At 39.2% G+C, this 19,686-nt stretch overlaps 1 protein-coding gene across 4 annotated transcripts in view; it reads left to right on the top strand.

The window, feature by feature from the left end:
* ERG (ETS transcription factor ERG) overlaps positions 1–19,686 on the top strand; it is a 143,575-nt gene that overhangs the window by 99,766 nt on the left and 24,123 nt on the right. For all 4 annotated transcript variants that reach the window (XM_015882555.2, XM_015882537.2, XM_015882564.2 and 1 more), the window contains 2 exons: positions 6,646–6,863; positions 19,427–19,578. In XM_015882555.2, coding sequence (XP_015738041.1) covers positions 6,646–6,863; positions 19,427–19,578 — 370 coding nt within the window. The remainder of the gene's footprint in view (positions 1–6,645; positions 6,864–19,426; positions 19,579–19,686) is intronic.

Below are 19,686 nucleotides of genomic sequence, written 5' to 3'. Positions count from 1 at the left end.
CATGGATCTCAAACTGCCAAAGAGCATTAACATGAGACTAAACAATTTGCAAGCTGCAGCACCAGGTTCCTGGGCACCAAAGCTATCAGTGTAGCACCATCATCTTTTAAGTTCTGCAATATCACTCTGCAGAGGAAAGAAAAAGAACTGCTGTACTTGATGTATACAATTAGATGGTTTACTTCATTCCCTAAGCTTTTTGATACCATCTTGTGAATTTTGAGGTCAGCTTTCACTTATAGGCCTGGTGCTGTTTTTCATTGTGAACACTGTTGTTGCATGGGCAGAGCTACCTCAAGACTGGCCCTGCTGGGATGTTGGTTTAAAGGCACTCAGATGTTGTATGTGCACTAAACTAGGTGCAGGGTGAAGACTTTCATCACTGCACTTGAACAAGCCCTCTGCTCTGCTTTGATGGCATAGTATCCAGGGAATGTGACTTGTATGAAAGTTTCCCGTTTCCAGTTATTTATTCTTGTTTTGTGGTTAAACTATATATTTGCTCTTTATTCTCAGATTAAAACGGAAGGTGAAATAATTGATAGCGAAATGTCAGCTCTTTAAATGAAATGCTTATGGACAATTCTAGCTCTCTGGAGGTTAATGATTCATCAACTTTTCTTGGTATGATGATTTTTCCCTGAGGGTTGCAGGGTTAACCCAAATATGTCATTGAACTTCACATGAGGAAGACGTGTCTTTCAAAGCAAGACGATTTTTATCATTTTTACCTATTCCTTGTTTTGTGAAACACTCAGAGACACAGATGTGAGTGGTTAGTGCTACAAATATTGCCTGATGAAAAAAGCTGACAACAAAAATAGTATGCTGATATTTAGGAATGACAATCTGTATATTCAAAAACATGTGAAAGCACTACACTCTACATTTGAATTTGTAACATCTCAAAATTTGTTCATTAAGACAAAAAATATTAAACTTTTGGGCTTAGCCATGATGGCTTTGTTCGCATTGTTAGTTCTAGTGAAGCCAGGAGAATGATTTACACAAAGAGGGCTGCACAATCACTCCTTACACATCTGTGATTGTTTCCCAGAAATAAATCTAGCCTGCAAGTTCATACCATCATTTTGATGGATGCTTGCTTATTCCTTTTTTTCAAGTGGGAATACAGCAGTGGCTTTCCTTTGCTTCCAAACGTTCTTTGTATTTGTCTTACTGAGAGGTGAAGATAGCAGATAGTGGCAGCACCCAGTCTGTGTTTGGATTACCCCACACTATCCAAATGCTCATTGCAAATAAGTGGAGGATGTTAACTGAGCTGCAATAAGATTCTGATGGGTGGAGGTGAGGACAACATCTGTCTTTCTTATCTTGTACTTGCCAAGGCTTTCTGTTGTTCCTGAACTCTCTCATGAATATAATATGTGGATTTATTCTGATCTAATGAATCCAAGACTTAGAGATTTAGAAGGAAAACATATTCCAGATGTGTGCTGCAATTCCTGACTCAGGTGACTGCATTTTAAGTAGTAACCTCTTCCAGTATGTTCCACACACCATATTGAATATCTCTCAAAGCCACTTCTAATGCAAACACTCAGAATAGAGCTGTAAGAGCACCATGATTAATAAGCTATGGCAAGACTAAAACATCAATCATTTGTCTTTTGTTTCACCAATTATTGCTTGATGCAATGAATCAGAGGCTCAAACGATTGACCTTGAAGCAGGGCTGCAAATTTATTCTAGTTGCCCTTTTGCAGTTCAGCCACAGCTTGCTTTATCATGCAGTGATTCCTGTTTCAGACGTGAGTGAAGTTTCAGGCTGGATGACTGCCCATTGCTCTGCAAGATTCCGGTGTCCAATCGCCCATGTGATGTCTATTCCAACTTGGAAATGACATTCTTGGCCTGTTTGAAATTAGGCTTTCACTCCAGATAAACAGCTTCCTAGAGCATCAGAAGATATAGTTTGTCATAGAACAGAAGAATAGCAAGCAAGATTAGAGAATGTCAGAGCAAGCTGGTGAAGTCTGGAGTGATTATGCCAAGGTGCATACCGTGTGCTGTCTTTCACACTTTCATTTGCTCTCTTTTTTTCAGTCACAATTGTGTTACAATTCATTTTGATAACAAATATTATCAAGTACACAAGGGATATAGAGTGCAACCAGGCATGGAAACACTTAATAACATAAATTACATGATCCTAATCAAAACAGTCTTCCTTCAGAAAATACAGGTCCTCACCAAATGTAAATGTTTAGCAGGAACTTGATGGGAATTTTCTGGGAAAGTGATGAAACTAATCATTTCAATAATGCTGAAGCATCTCCTTCTGATAAATATTTTGATAAACCTTCCCATGCTGATCATTTCTTTCAATTGTACAATTAGTATATAGAAAGTATCTGTAACAAGAGCTTTGTATTTACATTTTTATATTAGAGTGATTTAACATCTGCAAAGCACACATCTATGCCTTAGAATCCATCCTTTCAATAAATGTTTTGGTGAAACTTTTCACATAATAGCTTTTTGTCTAATTTAAAATGAAGTTTCAGTATCAGTCAGAATTCCTCTGTGATGGGAGAATTCATTTTTCTGACCAACAGTGAATATTTGACAAGCACAAGGAAACAGCCTGTCTCTGAGAGGATTGTGGCTTTGTTTAAACATGCATTATCATGAAATCAGATTAGAGAAAGTAGAAGCTGCTGCTTATATTATTAAGGAAAAATATTACAAAATCAGTGTAAAAAAAAAAAGAAAAAAAAAAAGCCAACCTATAAATGTTTACAGAAATACTTAAGATCTAAAGTTCTTGATTGCAGCATTACTGCAAGTCCCTCACAGTCAGGACTTACGGTTCCATTTTGGAGCATAGGAGAGATGGCTGCACAAAGAGGAGATGCCTTTTACTGTCTGCATCATCTTTCAGTGGACAAAGTGGTTGGAGTTATGTTTGTGACTCATTGATCATCCTCCTCTTTCTGTGCAGTTCTTGGCCAAGATCCTGCTGTTTTGTGACCAATATTCTCAAACATACTAGTGTGCTATGGTCTACTATGATTTCAACAGTGCTGGGCAGTAAGTTCTTGACTTCCAGTGTCCTTGAAGCATTTTTTTTTTTTTTTGAGCAGCAAGTCACTTGATAGGTTATTGCATAGGCACTGAGCATAGAATCTACTGAATACTGTTAGATATTCATACATATACACACACATACAGTGGTTGTGCTTAATGGAGAAATGATTGCCATGCAGTGAAAGCTTACTTGATAGCGTGCAGGTGCACAAATATTTTTCATTCGCAAGCAGGCATGTTTCCTTGTGAGCATTAACTTGAGAAAAAGCAATGCCATGTTAGAATGTCCCTAAAATTCTTTTTAAAATCTTGCAGTATTTTTTCCACTGTAACTCTTTATTGTGAGCAGATTACAATAAACCTCATTATCTCCCTTGCACACCTCATTATCTCCTTTAACCATTCCTTAATTTTGATCAAACTCTAGGAAGAAAATTCTTTGCCCTTAGCTCCTGACACTGTGTATAAAAGACAATCAGCTTGTGTATACTTCTCATGATGGGAACTACTTCAAACACATTTCCTGTAACTTCGTGTTTTTAGGCCAAGTAATCTTGTATTTGATTAAGTAAACACCTTTGTCCTAATGACTTCATGCCTACTTTAAAGGCGTTGCTCTACCTATTGTTTTACAGATTTGTCAGTCTGTTGTTTTTTCTGTTTTTTGGGGGTTTTTTTTTGTTTTTTTTTTTTTTTTTAACTTATCAGTGAACTATAAGTCAAAACTAAGTAAAGACATTTTGTTCTTTTATCATTTATTGAGAGTCTGGCAGAGAAGGTTTGGTCCAATACAAGGGATAAAAAAAAAAAAAAGTCTTAATGAAGGAACAGATTTTCATGTTTTGTTGGTTTTGTCATGAGAGGAAGTATGTTGAGAAAGAAAGATGAAGTAAAAGAAAGTCTGTGTCCAATATTGACCTCAGATAACATTAGAAGTAGTTCTACTTCACAGACTTTCATGGAGGTCCTCCCCACCTGCAACTACAAGCAGTCTGTGTGGATTTCTTCATATTACATTACACAGACACTGATTACTAGAGGTGAAAGAGAAGACTACATTTCTGAGATGTCATGAGAATAATTTATTGGAGAAATCTAGGGTGACGACCCATCCAGTGCTGAAATTATTCCCATAAAGGTGCAGAACATGGGAAGATTGAAAAGAACTTTGTCATGGATCTGTTTTATAACTGTTTTGCTTTGTCTCACTTACTGCTTGATGTTGCCAAACTGTTTTAGTAACTGTATTAAATATGATGAGGGGAGGGAAAAAAAAATAAAAAAAAAAATAAAAAAAAATTAACATGCAAATGTTTAATGAAGAGCATTTATAAAAAATAAATTGGCATCTATATATAAAACTCACTCACCAAACATAGTATCATTGTCTTTGTGTATGTTTATGTACGTTCCAATCACGCAGCTATTCTTCATGACGATAAATGCTGACAAATTGATATTATACTTGATCCAGGTATTAGCATTTAAGATTACAGCAGAAAGTGATTTTCTAAGTCCCAGTATTAAAGAATGAAATATCCATTCTGTCTTTTATCATCCGTTTGTTATGCTAGTTTGCTGTTGGAGTGTTCATTTTTCAGCTTATGTAGGGTTAAGACTTGAAGGTTTTAATTAGTAAAGAGAAAAGAAGGATGGATCAGATTAAATGATGTATATCAGGAGTAGCTGAATTATATTTTTTATCTGTTTTTGGAATATGGAATTATGCCAGTTGTCATACATTCTTATATGGTTGAGAAGTGTTTCATATGATGCTATTTCTGTGCTTTGCCACAGTATGTGGGGATAGTCAGGTTTTATTAACCTGTAATTTTCAGCGTCACTGTGTCTTGTAAAATCAATGAATTCAGAAATTCCTGGGCCAGACATCCTCACTTTTTTAGATCACTAGGAGGTAAAAAAAAGCCAGCAGTTACCAACCCTCAACACACAACTCCAATCCATGCATTGCAGAAAACTTTTCCCTGCATATAGGGATGTGCAAGGACTACATATATCACCCTGTTGCTCTTGCTGGTACATTTACACCAATGGGCTTGACAGCATTTAAACAAGTGGCCAGTAGGCATGATCATCTGCAACCTGTCTGACAGGAAGAGCAGCAGAACATATGTTAAACACAGTTAATATGTTTCACACAGTGAAGTGTCCATCTCAATGTGTGAGAATAGAGAAAAGATCATTAAGGAGGATTCTAATTCTAATTTAGACCATATTCTCTAGCTATGCAGGTACCTCAGCATTGTACAGAAGCTCAGTTGACCAAGGCAGCCTTCTTTAATGTGCACAGAGGAGAGGTGTTACCTGTCCTAGTGTCCTTCGAGACTGCCAGCAAAGATCAGTGAGAACTCAGAGGAAAACATTAGAAATTCAATTGTAGGACATGTAGTAATGAGACATTCACGCAGAAACAAACCCAGTGGCACCTGAAGGAGGCAGAAACTCAGTTATTTCTATAGGGCCTTTAAAGAGCAGTCATTGTACCCTAACTGATAGCTAACAGGATGGAGTAAGGAGGAGTACTGTTAAATCAGAACACAGCACTATCTAGCTAATTGAAATTCACTTCATCTGTGTATAGCAAGACATTTTTTCCTGAAGTGTTAAGTCTGAATCCTTTTCCTGGCTTCATTTATGTTTGTATTGTATTTTGCCATACTTTTTAAAATATTCACATAATCTTTATTAATTGGGTTCATACTTCTTGTGTTCACTGTCCTCCTCAGAAAGCTAAACAGTGTGTACTTTCCTCTTTTTGTGCAATATAACATATATCCATATAACAGGCAATATTTTCTGTCACCAGTAATGTCAGTAAATAGCAACCCTGTATGTTTTAGTTTATACTTATGACTATCCTAAGTATTCCTAAATTAACTTATATTAGATGGCATCAGGTCAAATAGGAACAAGAATAAAATTGCTTCACTTCACTTGTATGGTAATGGTAAGAAATGTATCCATTATATAGTGCTTGATGACTACTATTTTGAAACATCTTTTGGTAAGTAGTATACAGAGTGAAATAATATCCTATATATGCAATCTTGTACCTGCTTCCTTCTGTATAATTCACACCCAGCTGTGTCTTAGCATCCTGTCCAGATAGGAATTGTCCTCAGTCCTAGAAGAAAGAAGAGATGCTTGCTCCCCATGAGTCAGCAAGTTTCAGATTCTGGACATCTCTTGCTGGTGTCAGCTGGCACTCATGGCAGAGCTGGCCCTCCACATCCGTTCCTGAGATGTGAGGGGTCTGAGCTGTTTTCCTTGCTTTCTTCTCTCTCAAACCTCCCCATCACTATTCTGAAGCATTTGGATGAGTATGTGTGTGCCTCTCCTCTGCTGTTAGCAGGAGGTGCCAGGTATGAGGGCTGTTGTACTTCCCTGATATGTGTCTGGCATAGTAAGTAGGTCCTCACATCTGCTAGCAGCAGGAGCACACCTAAAAAGTAACAGACATTTACCAAGAAACAATTGTTAGTCTTCTAATGAAATAGTCAAGCATTACTTTTCTTGATAGGCAGTATAATATCTGCTCCGAAATGCTGACACACTGACTTCTCTCGTTTGCAGGAAGCATTATCAGTGGTGAGTGAAGACCAGTCCTTGTTTGAGTGCGCCTACGGATCGCCCCACCTTGCGAAGACAGAAATGACGGCCTCCTCCTCCAGTGAATATGGGCAGACATCAAAGATGAGCCCACGTGTTCCCCAGCAGGACTGGTTATCACAGCCCCCAGCCAGAGTCACCATCAAGATGGAGTGTAACCCAAACCAGGTTAATGGATCAAGGTAATAACCACACTGTTACCATTACTGATGTACTCTTTTACTGTTGAATGATAGAATGGCTGAGATGGGAAGGGACTTTTAAGATCATTTAGTTCCAACCCCCCTGCTATAGGCAGGGAGGTCTCCCTCTAGACCTTTCAAATACGATGCACAGCAGCTTGGCAAGTTCATCCACCAGTTCCCTCAGAACCTGCGGATGGACCTCGCTGAGTCCCATGGATATGTGCACCTTCAGATTCTTTATATGGTCTTGATCCTGATCTTCATTTACAGCAGGCAGATCTTCCTTCTCCAGGTTCTTATCTTTGCTTTCTGCAGCTTGGTCAGTGTGGCTAGAGCCCTTGTCAGTGAAAAGTGAGGCAGAAAGCCCATTCTTGTGTGCTTGTGCAGTACCTTTCTGTTTTTCCTCTCACTGTGGATAACTGAGGATGTGAACTTAGACTGTATCCTAGGTGAAAGAACACATACAAAAGTTAGGAAAATGTACCTGTGATGTGATTTTGAGCAGGTACTTTGACCCATCCACGGAATATATGATCTTACATTCCACTGAAGTTGTCAAAATACAATGATTAGGTCTGGTGCTCTTGCTTTAAATATAACATAGAAAGTAAGTTCTTGTAATGGCAGAGGGAATTAATTATTGGTTTTCAGTCTTATATTTACTGCAAATACAGTGCTGCAAAGTGTAATCGTAGAGTAGGATTTTAGAAGTGTTTGCAATGAAGAAACACAATATGTATGGAGGCAAGTAGGGGAGTAAAAAGGAATGGAAAATAAATTACTGAGCTTAGCAGTCAATAGTCACAGCATGTAAATGCATTCACATTTATTTTGTGGATGTCACTGTCATGGAGAATTGCAAGGATTAAGTTGAAAAAGTAATGCATTAGCTTTTGTGGATATTGACTGGTGGCTCTCCCAAGCATAATAGCAAGCACTCTGTGTTTTCCCTTCTGAAAAAGTGCAGTGATGCATTTTCATTTTCCAAGGAAACTATCCAAGCAAGTGCTTTCCTGTATAAAATGCTTGACTGTCAAAACAGTTTTCCTTTGGTTTTGTTGAAGGGCAGACGTCCAGAATACTCGATGGTTGCTGGTGATGTACCAGTGAAGACTGTGTTTCACATCACTGTGTCATAAACACCAGCCTACTAAACCTCATCTCCTAGCACCAGCTGTTTAGAAAAACCTGATCCATAAGCACTGTGGTTACTGTTCATGTTTGCGGTACTAATGTCTTGAGCACCATGAAGCAGGACAAAGTGGTCTGACAGTTTATTACACTTGCACTTTTTATTAATAAGGATGGAATTTGTGCTGAAATCAAATCAGACTTTCCAGAGAATAGACAAAGTCTATTTTTTTATATTACTTTGAGATACAAAGTAACAAACAGTAAACTGAAATCACAAAGTTTTAAGGATGTCTTGCAAGACTGCGTATTACAAATCACTCTCAGTGAGGCTTTTTTTGTTGTGTTGGTTTTTTTTTGTTGGTTTGTTTATATGTGTGTACTAAGCAAATGCATGGGTATGATGACAAATTGTATATTGATTCAAAATTAGATTCACCTGCTTCCTAACTTCTGAATATTTCTTTTGAGATTTACATAAGGCAACTGTTCACAGTTTCTCTCAATGTAAATTTCACAAGGTGCATTAGGGTAGTGTTTATAGTTGGGGTAGTAATTCACAAAGTAATATTCTATGATTCTATGATAAGTGAATTCAATTAACCATAAACAGCTGTTTTCACACATTTCTAAATCTTAAGGAAGAGTCTAGATCATACAGATGCTCTTGAATTTGCTCAGTCACATTTTAAAGCATAGCAGCAAATCTTTCATTTTCTGTCCTAAAACATGCAACTATCCTGAATAGTGGCAGAACTAACCTGAATCACAAATATGTTCCTGCAACAGTTCAAGTACAATTGTAGGCAGTAATATTGTCTGCAGGGCACCCAAACCCTGTTTCACAATTCAGAGAGGTCTGAAAGTGTTGTAGATAAATGTGCTGCTGGACATGAAACTAGAAGAGATCCTGTGCTTTGTGCCTCTGCTAGGCTATACCTAGGGGCTATACCATCATTGGATAAAAACTGAAATAAACCAGGGAGTGAGGAACTGCAGCACAGCCACCAGAGCAGAGAACCAAACTGCAGAGCTGGAGTAGCTCCCCGTCCCTTGCTTGAACCCACAGCTCATGTGGTGCTGCCTGCCTGGTGTCACAACTTCAGCAGGGGGGAGAGGGTGGGCTTCTGTTCAGCATGTGTTACAGCCTGGTGGGTGGCTGGGGGCATGCTCAGGCTGAGGGGGCTTGCCAGCTGTTTCTCCTCAAAGTTATGTTCACTTTGTGTGTGGACACAAAATACTCTCCATTACACAGTATAAAAGCGATGAGACAAGGGGGAATGACTATAAAATAAAGGAGGGGAGATTTAGGTGAGATGTTAGAAGGAAATACTTTCCTCAGAGGGTGGTGAGGTGCTGGCACAGCTGCCCAGAGAAACTGTGGTGCCCCATCTCTGGGGCAGCCCTGCCCACAGCTGTGGTTAAAGTTTAATGATCTTTAAGGTTCTCTCCAGTCCTAGCCAGTCTGTGATTTTGTGACTAGTCATTGGGTATGATTTTGATTCATATTTTTCTAGTAAAACTAGTATGTATTACAAAGAGTTGTGATCGCACCCAGAAGTTGTCATGACATCTGAAACTCAGGTGACACACTTTTGTACCATAGCAACCACCTTTACAGCCCATGAGAATTTTTTCTTTTTTTTTTCTTTAAAAAAAGATGCAGTGTTGTGCTCTCTCTCTCTCTCTCTATATATATATATATATATTTATATACACACATACACGTATGTATATTTTTTTATTTATGTTAGGGCTACCTACCTTATCATTAGGACGTAGATTTTGATGTAAATTATCTGAGCAGTGCATGAAGACTAAGTTCCTAATTTTTGTCCAAACAGACTCACTGAGAAGTACTTAATATGACCATCACTAGAAAGTGAGCAGGTCAGTGGTGACCACTGCTTCCCAACATGAAGTACCATGTGAGTTGACACAAGGGTTGATTTGTGTAAGAGGACATGCAAGCTGGTACTCTTACCTGCAAGATGTTCTTGGTCAGAAGAGCTGTTTTCTAAAGGGCATGTTATTGTTGGCTATTGACAAACTTTTTCTTTACAATAAGGGCAGTGGAACAGGTTACCCAGAGAGGTAGGGAATGCCCTATCCCTGAAGAAACTCAAGGTCAGGTTGGATGGGGCTCTGAGCAACCTGATGTAGCTGTAGGTGTCCCTGTTCATTGCAGGAGAGTTGGACCAGATGGCATTCAAAGGTTTCTTCAAACTCAAATGATTGTATGATTCAATGATACAATGAAAATAAATGCATTTTTTTCTATATTAATTATAAGTAACTCACAACATCTAAACCTGGACTTCATGTATTAGTCTTGGATTCAGCAGCCTCCTCTAATGGCAGCAATGCAGAGTTGATAACTGGAGAAATAACAGAAAGACTGGATAACCAGGAAAACTCATACTTCATTGCAATTGTGTACAGTGAATTTACTTACTAGTAATATGTTATTCCTAGAAAAACTATATCAAATATTATGATTTCATACTGATTAGGATTGCCAATACTGAAGACACTGAAGTTCAGTGCAATATATCTATCACTTACAAATATGAAAACCATTTATTCCTTCCACAAGCGCCTTCTACAGCCTTTGCCATGTGTATGTTGGTGTTTCACTGCTTTTCTGGCAGATCATCTGCTGTTTGTCAGCAGATTATCTGCCTTCCCCACCTAGCTCATTCCTTTCCTTAAATTAAATTCTCAAGCCCCAAGAGTGCTATCTCTAGGATCTCTGAAGTTCCTCTATAATTGTCTTCCAGTGTATGAGCTTGATTCTGAATAACGCTGTGCACAGAGGAAGCAAAACTGTGTGCCAGGCCCCACAGAGTAGCGTCTAGAGAATGTTTCATTTCACGTTATTTTGCTGCCCCCCTCTTGCTTCCCTCTCTGTCAGGCTGCTTCCTGGGCATATATTCTGCTGTCTGGAACAGGATATAAAGTTTTAGGAGCATACTGGACCTCTTACACATCAACAGTTTAGTACCCACTCAAGGCAGAAATGTACTCACTCTGCTCAGACTCTCCCCAGATGTACTTAGTCTGTAATTGCACAGCATTAAATCTCAAGTCATAATGGATTCAGAGCTGGTGCTCCTGTGAATACTGAAAAAAAAAAACCAAACAACAACAACAACAACAAAAACTTTAGGATAAAATTAAAGGGTTGTTTCCATGCAATGCAGAGGGATTAACTACCCAAATTTGCTGCACGGCAGCTGAAAATATAGCCTAAAGGCCTACCTTAAATTAAATAAAGCAAGAATAATTGAAATTAAAGCTGTAATTTACCTTGCTGTCATTGCATTTATAATATAGATTGTCACACATAGTATCAAATTCAGATTCTTCAAATCCATTATGTTGGTTCAGACGATATATTTCCTCCAGGTACATAAATCTAATGGGACCTCTTGTGCCACCATATAATCAGTCCTTCACCTGAATTTAATAATATTGTTTCCAGCTGTTCAGTACTGCTCTTGAGTTAGACCGAAAGATTCACCCTGATATAGTAAGGCACTTTAATATAAACCTGAAGATTGCCTATGTCACAGTGTTACTTACTTTACTCTTTATTATCTTTATATATTTTATCAAATTAAGAATAACCAATTTTATTACAACGAATAAATACAACCCATATTATGCATTTAGGGTGAAATTCACTTATGTGGAAATCTCTCAAAAGGCCTTGGATACAACATCTAAGTCTGTGAATTACTCAGTGGGCTCTGACAAACCTTAATCATATATTCCCACCATCCCATGGGTAGGAAGTTCTACATTTACTGGTAGGTAATCCTGCTTCTTTAAGGGAGTCTGGAGTGGAACATAGAGTCTTATTCAGACCTCAAATAAATTTTACTTGCCATGAGCAGTGTGATGATTTCATTGAAAAAGCATTTTAAATGTTCGCTGCAGTGAAAGCATAGCAAAAGTTCTCCAACATCAGCTTAGGTGATGCAGAAGTTTTAAAGAAATGCCAAAAATAATTAGTTGTCATTAAGACTTAATCATGTGCAAAATGTTGTTTTAAGTGCTACCAATTGTTGCTTGAAAAGCATTCAAAAAAGAAATTATCACTTAATATATCTTTTCTGCTGGCTCTTTTGGGAAATACCATTTTTCTTTGAGTGTTTGTGTTCTATATTTTCATCAAACAGCCTCTGAACTAGCTAGATTGAGTGCAGGCAACACACAGAAGGAATTTCAGGGTCCAGAGTAGCCTCTTGTTATGTCTTCCCCTCTTACCCTCTCTTGATGTAAACTCTCTTAAACTGTAGCTATTTCATGCTTTACAAACAAGCAAATCAGAATGAGTAGAGCTCAAGATACCTTGCACAGTCTAGTCACGTGCCAGCTTACTTGCCCAGTCACAAAGAACATGTGTTCATCCATACGGAGTTCATTGTCGTCATGACAGGACCATCCCACTCCCATAAAGCAGGCTGACATACTTGAATGTAGGTAAGGCACATTTGCATTATTCTCCAGTCTGTGGGATGATACTGATGGCTCTAGTTTGAACATTTGCTCACCCTCTGTGCATCTAGCACATCAAGAAACAGAATTTATCTGCAATAATTATTTTAACATCACTTGTTTTTCAAGGGCATGGCTTTTTCCACCACTGGAGTACAACACTGCAGTGGAGGCTCAGTGCCATTCCATCCACACCTGGTCGCATAACACTAGCATGCGTTTTTGGTAAACCTCAGCTCAGCCTAAATAAGCAGGGTCCAAAACAGTCAATGGGATTTTCTTCTTGGGCTCAACAAGGATTGAGTCAGCCCCCGTTTCAGTCTACAGCAAAGCTGGGAGATCTTTGCTGTGCTTTCCTAATGCTCTTATTGTAGTTGCCTATATAAAGTAACATTTATCTTGTACAAAAGGACATGACGTTAGTTATTTCAGGCTGACAATCTTTTTCCCCACTGACTAGGCAGGCGGTTGGTGGCTGCCTACCAGACTGGAAAAACTACAAATTCACAATCTTCTTCATGCGGGGCTTTATGTGTGGCAACCCTAAGAGGTTTCTCTTCACTCTGAAAATCCACCAGCTTAACATTAGTGTGTCAATGTGTGTGTACATGGTTTGGCTCTGTTCTTGAGGCAAACATGCTGCCAAGGAGAGAAATAAGCCCCAACTCCAATTCATCACTATCATAGCTACCTGTTAGCAGCTTTTTTGGGGGGGATGGGGGGGTGGGGGGGGAAGGTTCAGAGGTGGCAGGTACTAGTTTTAAGGTGTTTTTCACCCTGGGTTAATGTCAATTCTTAATTGGTGTGGCTGTATTTTGGATTGACCACTGACGCTTAAATTGTGTGCTCAGACTTAGGAGTTTAAGAGGAAGATGGGGAAAGCCAAAATTTCCAAAGTGCTAAGCAACCAAAAGCTCTCATATGGGCAGTAAAATATAAAATTAGTCTTCAAACATTGACATTGAACCTCACAAGAGTTTCAGTCACCATCATTATTTATGACTGCTCCTACCATTACTGCTTTATTTCCAGTACAGTGTTTACTGTGTTTAGAGCATTTAGAGGCAGTGGTTGTGGTGCTCTCCCATGCTGGCACAGTACCGGCTCTGACAGTAAATAGGTTGTCTTTAGACTGGCGTGTTTGGAAATAACTCTTCTCTCTTCATTAATAGATGTTTGGTTTTGATCAGGGTAGGATCAGTGAGGGTGCTCAGAATTTGAAGCTTGGAAACAGCATTTTCAATAAGAAAAAGAAAAGTGGCTAATCTTCTTTGACTATACATTTCACACCCACCAGCCTCACGACCCAATAACACTAACCGTGAAAATCAGCAGACATTCCACAGACATGGGGGATTGCGGTTTCCATACAAGATGTCACTTCTGCTTATGCTTGGCATGCTCTACTTTGCTAACTTTCTATATGATCCCTGCCCACAAAAGAAGGCACATGCGGCTTGGGAAGGGCCCTGTCTCCCAGTATTTCATATTTTATGAAACCACAAATACAACAGTCTTACAAGCTCTTGAAATGAAATACAATTTGAGAAATGTACTCCATTACCATTATAATAGAATTTCTATAAAAATAATAAAAGAAAAACAAGACAAAATAGGTCCTGAAAGTTATAGGCCAACTGGGAAGTCATTGTGGCTTTGGCCAAGCTATTGCCATATCAGAATTCAACGTTCTCCCAGGCAGCAATCTAATTGTAAATTACGTACATAAAGAACATCATTTCTTAGTTTTGGCTTTTAGTGACCCCATTCCCTTATTTCCCTTTCTTCACTCCAACCTCACACATAAGAAATATTGAAGTGTTTGCACTAATGGAGGAATGACAACGTGCAGTCAAACTTAAACCAGCTGTTTCCCACACTGTGAACACTAAGAGCCGAGCTGGTAATATTTATAGCTTGACTGGCCTCTAGTGAGCCAGACGCTGACTGCCTTAATTTGCCATGATGGCCTTAAGGCTTGAAGCAGCTGTGGGCTGCAAGATAGCTGGGAAAATTACGCAAAAACAGAAACAGAAAAAAAAAAAAAAGAAAGAAAAAAAAGCATTAAAAAAGATTGCTTCAATTAGTAAAAGTTATTGTTAGATTGAAAATGAACTGCTGCTGCATATACAACTCAATAAACAAGCATGTTTTATTTTGCTTACAGAAAGCCAACAAAGTGCACATGCTGGCATGTGGTGTTTGCTTTCTCCTTTTGTTGAAGGAAAGAACAAGGCATTCTACATAGTACCCTGTAGGAATCCAGGGGCCATGCATCCCTGAGCACTGCAAGGCCTGGGGCAGGACCCCAGTGTTACTGACCTTCTTTTGGATGCTGCAGTGGGTGTTAGTGCAGGACTGCCCCAAGCACAGCTTCTCCACAACCCTGATTTGTTGGGGCTGTCAAGACTGTTTGGCTGCCCCTACATAGCCCAACATGGAGCAGTGCACATCCATGAGCATGTGGCCCCAGGAGGACTTCAGTTTTTCTTTATTTCTTTTGTTTTTGTAGGATTGCATTTGACACTCACCTTCTAGCAAAGATAAACAGACTGTCCCTGTGTCTTCAGCATCACCTTTAACCAGCTTTAGTGAGAAGTGCTGATCCTGGGGGCTTCTCTCCCTTCCATCCTGACCATCCCCTTCCTGTGGATGAACACTGCCTTTCACGTGGTCACCCCAACAGGGAGGGGGATTTAGGACATAGGAAAGCACTAAGTTACTCATCCACCCACCCTTCTACCATCCCGTTTATTTGCTTATTTGCATGTGTGCTGGGAAACAGCTCCCTAGCACAGCCCACTGAGCAGTTGAGTAAGGCCTTGTGCGTGCACCCCAGGGATGCTTTGACCTACATGCATTTTGGGTGTTTTTCTTTTTCTTTTTGGCATTTTCATGTCTGCTATGCCCTAGTCCCCTCTTTTGGGCTGTCACTGGTGATTGCTACCAAAGGGAGACCCACAGGACCCCTCTTTATTTGTGGCTGTGGTCTTAGCAGATGGGAATCTCACTGATGGGAATCTCACTGGCCAATTTCATGACAGCTAGTGCAGCTGCAGTGGGTGGACATGAGCCTGAGAATGCTTTACAATATGCTCTGTATGAGCTGACCCTTAGGTAGCAATGTTTTGTCTAACTGTAAATTTACATATGTTGGCCTTAATTCCATTCCACCAAATCTGGCTTTGTACAGTTCACTCTTTTCTTCATATGGATGGAATGGTGACTCTATAGCTCGGCTGAGACCATTCCTTCCTTTCTCAGACTGCTGGCATTAAAAAATGGATGAGGAGAGGAAAGCAGAGAGGTCTGTGTTCTGTAGGACAGTGACAACATTTGTCTGCAGAAGAAGAATTTATGGTAGCTCAGCATCTACATTGACCTGACTAGTCCCAGTCTGATCAGAGAACAACAAGTGGAAATCTCTTTGAAGATATTTTTATGCACTTCTACTGTTCTGAGATCAGTTTTCTGTAAGTAACTCTATGAAAAACTTATCCAAGCTGTGGTTATTAAATTAGCTTAGAAAGACACTGTAGATAGTTTTTCTCACCAATCAAATTTGGATATGCTTGAAACAGGGACTTATATTTTTGGAATGTAATAGAGATTATGTAAATTTTGCTTGTGCCTCATCTTCATTTTTCTCACACCTTGCATTTTAAAACAACGCAGGTGTTTTATGTCACAAGGGGAAAATAGTAGCAAAGTGAAGAGGAAAAAATGTGTTTCGTACATTTATTTATGAACTTGCATCTGCTTTCATCAGTCAGTGGTTGGCAAAATGCCAATCATCTTTAGTTGGGGAGGGTGCTAAATTTAATTGATTTAATTGATTCTAAGCAACCCTGAATAGTGGCAAGGCTTCCAGATCTGACACCCATGGAGAAATACTTTTTTTTTTAACAAACATTTATCAGCAACTAGAGCTAACTCAGCTCTAGACTGGATGACGTGCTCTTGGGTAGCACGACTGCAGCCTTTACAGTTTCTTTTCTTATTATTTGGTTAAATTCCAGGTATAACACAGTGTATTTGCAAAGGGTAAAAAATAACGTGCAGCTGTGAAGAAAAACATCTCAGGTTTCATTTCAGACCTGAAGCCAGGGATGAATCACTGCAGAGCTGCACCCTCTGCACTGGGCACAGGTTCTGAAAAGCTGCTTTTCTACTGCCCCTGCTCCCCTGGTGGTTCAGAAATACAGCAGGCTCACAGAATTTCCTAAAAAAAAAGCCTTTGAAGACAGTCAATCTTTTGTTCTTCTGGGCACTATAACACAATTTTCTAATGTCTACTTCTATTTTCAGTTTTGCTTTCTATGCTGTAGAAGTCAGCTCCAGCCACCTGAATTGAGCCCTTGCTAAGTGGTACACATAAGCACACGCTCAATTTGAATTACCCAAGTGGCTGTGTTAGCTCCTACAGAGCTTCTTACATACTTCAAGTAAAGCACAGAAGGTTTGCTGAGTTGGGGATCTTTTTGTCCACCCAGTACACCAAAAGGGCAAAACTCTTGACTGTTTCCTTCTGGGTTTTAATGAAAAATTATAACCCATTTATGATCTTCTTCCCCACCCTCTCTGTTTATATTCATATCAGGGAACCAGCTCAGCAGCCTTTTCAGGCTGCCAAAAACTGTCTACTGCTACTGGATCTTTCACATCACTTATTGCTCAGTGTTTACAAGAGTATTTTTAATGCACACTTACCCATGGAAGTGGTGTAGCCTAGTACTGATACCGTATTTCACATCAGCAGCAGGATTTTGACATGTCTTTATCCCATGTTCCTCTTCACAGAAAAAAAGAAAACAAAAACAAAAAACAAAAAACAAAAAAAAAAAAAAGGAATTGTGCCAGTAAGGCCAAAAACACGAAAACACAAAAAACAAGTCAGTGAATGGGTCAAACTGCTCCTTCTTTTCTCCTTGTAACATAACCAACATTGGGAATCAGGATAGATATTGCACAGGTATAAAGGGAGTTGGCCTATGATTCCAAATATACATGATTTAGCCTGCAGACTCACTCACACACAGATGCCATTCCTATTTGCTAATGGTAAACAGAAAAAGCCAAAATTTTAGTCACAAGCAATCATCTCAAAAGCTCACTTTCAATATGTTTATGTCTGAAAGAGAAGTTGTTTTGTTTTGCTTAGCTCTGTTTTGACGGAAATAAGCTGCATCCCAAAATTATATTTATAGGCATATAGGGGGATAGAAAAATTAAACCTGAGAGAATAATGCTGAAGTATTCTCATTCTATGGTGGGAGCCTAAATCCACAACCACTCAGTGACAGGCAAGGCCATGTTCTGACAGTATTTTCCCTTGTGGTTATTATACAGTTCTGAGGCTGACAGAGTAATTTTAGGATCTTTACAAAAGGCAGATTTCATATGTGGTATGTTAAGTAGCACCCAAGATATTTTATACCTGAAAGAGGTACGTGCAGCCAACATTTCCCAGGCAACATTCAGGACCCTGTTCTGTCTCCTAGAGAGGAACTACATGATCCTTGAGGTCCCTTCCAACCCAGGTGATTCTGTGATTCTGTGTGTGATTACAGTACTTCTGGAATGATTTCTGTGATACATATATATTTATAACTGAATACCATTGGCACTTTTTTTTTGCTATTTTACATTGGTGGTGGTGGTTGGTTGGTTGTTTATATATATGTATAACTGAGTCACTTGAACATTGGATAAATTATATGCCACATCCTTTTGCTGTGTGTTGAGCAGACAGTGGGCCGAACTGTACCTTTCTTTTCCTCTTTCATTCTCAAACATTAGATTAACTCTTCTGGGACATTGCCTGTAGTCTGACCATTGATTGGCTTTCAGTGACACCGCTGCCCAATGCTTTCAGCAAGAGATGAAGCTTCCAAGCCAAGGAGAGTAAGAGGCTCTTGTTGAAATGCATTTGAAGCCATTATTGATGGCAGTTCCTGAAGCACTTTTCCAAGAGCTGGATTCTTGGAAGGTCTCTTGGTTTTCTGGGCTGCAGATTTGTTAGTTTGCAAGGAACTGAAATGAAGCATAGCAATCTAACTGCTGTTATAGTACAACCACAGCACAATTTCAGCAGTTAAATGGCAGAACTAAATGAAAGGTTGTTAGTAATGTAGTATCAATAAAGAAACTCGAGCCCAAGTAACACCATTCTTTCATTGCCAAACAACCTCTTTGCATTTAAAGGTAATCCCCATGGCTCTGTTCATTCTTCTGATTTTTGTAACAATTTTTCTCTCTCTGATGGAACACATTGTAGACATTAAATTAAGGGACAAATATGTCTCTGTCTGCCAGAAAGAAAACTGTGATGCAATTAAAATACCATTAGGGAGCCCTCTGTGGGATATTAAAGCTAGAGACTCTATTCAGAAAGCAAAGCCAAAATTAAAGAGGTGTCTGGTTGCAGATCCTCTGCAGATTTCCCTTTCTTGACTATCGTAACATAGAGACTGCACTAGTCAGGAGCTGAAAGGTTTTTCCAGCCGTGTGTGGTATTTTGAATCATGGCTTTGGTAAATGTTTCTTTTTCTGTGGGCCATATGCAGAAATATGTCTACGTTGCTTTCCATAAAGTGCAACAAAGCGTGGCTCACATGAAACAGTGACAGTTAAGTGCATCTCTGTGTTTTGCTGAGTTGTCTGTGAGATGCTTGGACAGAGAAGAACAGTTATTTGCAGTCATAGTACTCAGCAACCTAATGAACAAGCCTTCATTCTAGCCCTGTCTCTGGAAATAAATCATTAGCATTTATAAGTTTGGAGACAAGGAGACCAAATTTTTTTTATTTTTTTATTTTTTTATTTTTTTATTTTTTTTTTTCCCCATCTCAATCATCCTTGCTGAGGATATTTATTAGTAGGGACTGGAATAATAATCAAAGTGCGTCTATCTCTTCTTTGTCTAGGAATTCACCTGATGACTGCAGCGTGGCAAAAGGAGGGAAAATGGTTAGCGGTTCAGACAATGTTGGGATGAACTATGGAAGCTACATGGAAGAGAAGCACATTCCACCTCCAAATATGACTACCAATGAACGAAGAGTTATTGTGCCAGCAGGTTAGACTCTCTACTCAAAATGTTCAAGCAAACATATGCATTTCCCCAGATAAATCTACTAATCTCATTTAAGCAGCTTTGAGGAAGAGTCAGTGTGATACAGTGTGA

Source organism: Coturnix japonica, chromosome 1 (genome assembly GCF_001577835.2).
Source record: "Coturnix japonica isolate 7356 chromosome 1, Coturnix japonica 2.1, whole genome shotgun sequence".
Lineage (NCBI taxonomy): Eukaryota > Metazoa > Chordata > Aves > Galliformes > Phasianidae > Coturnix > Coturnix japonica.
This window is presented reverse-complemented; position numbering and strand designations above follow the sequence as displayed.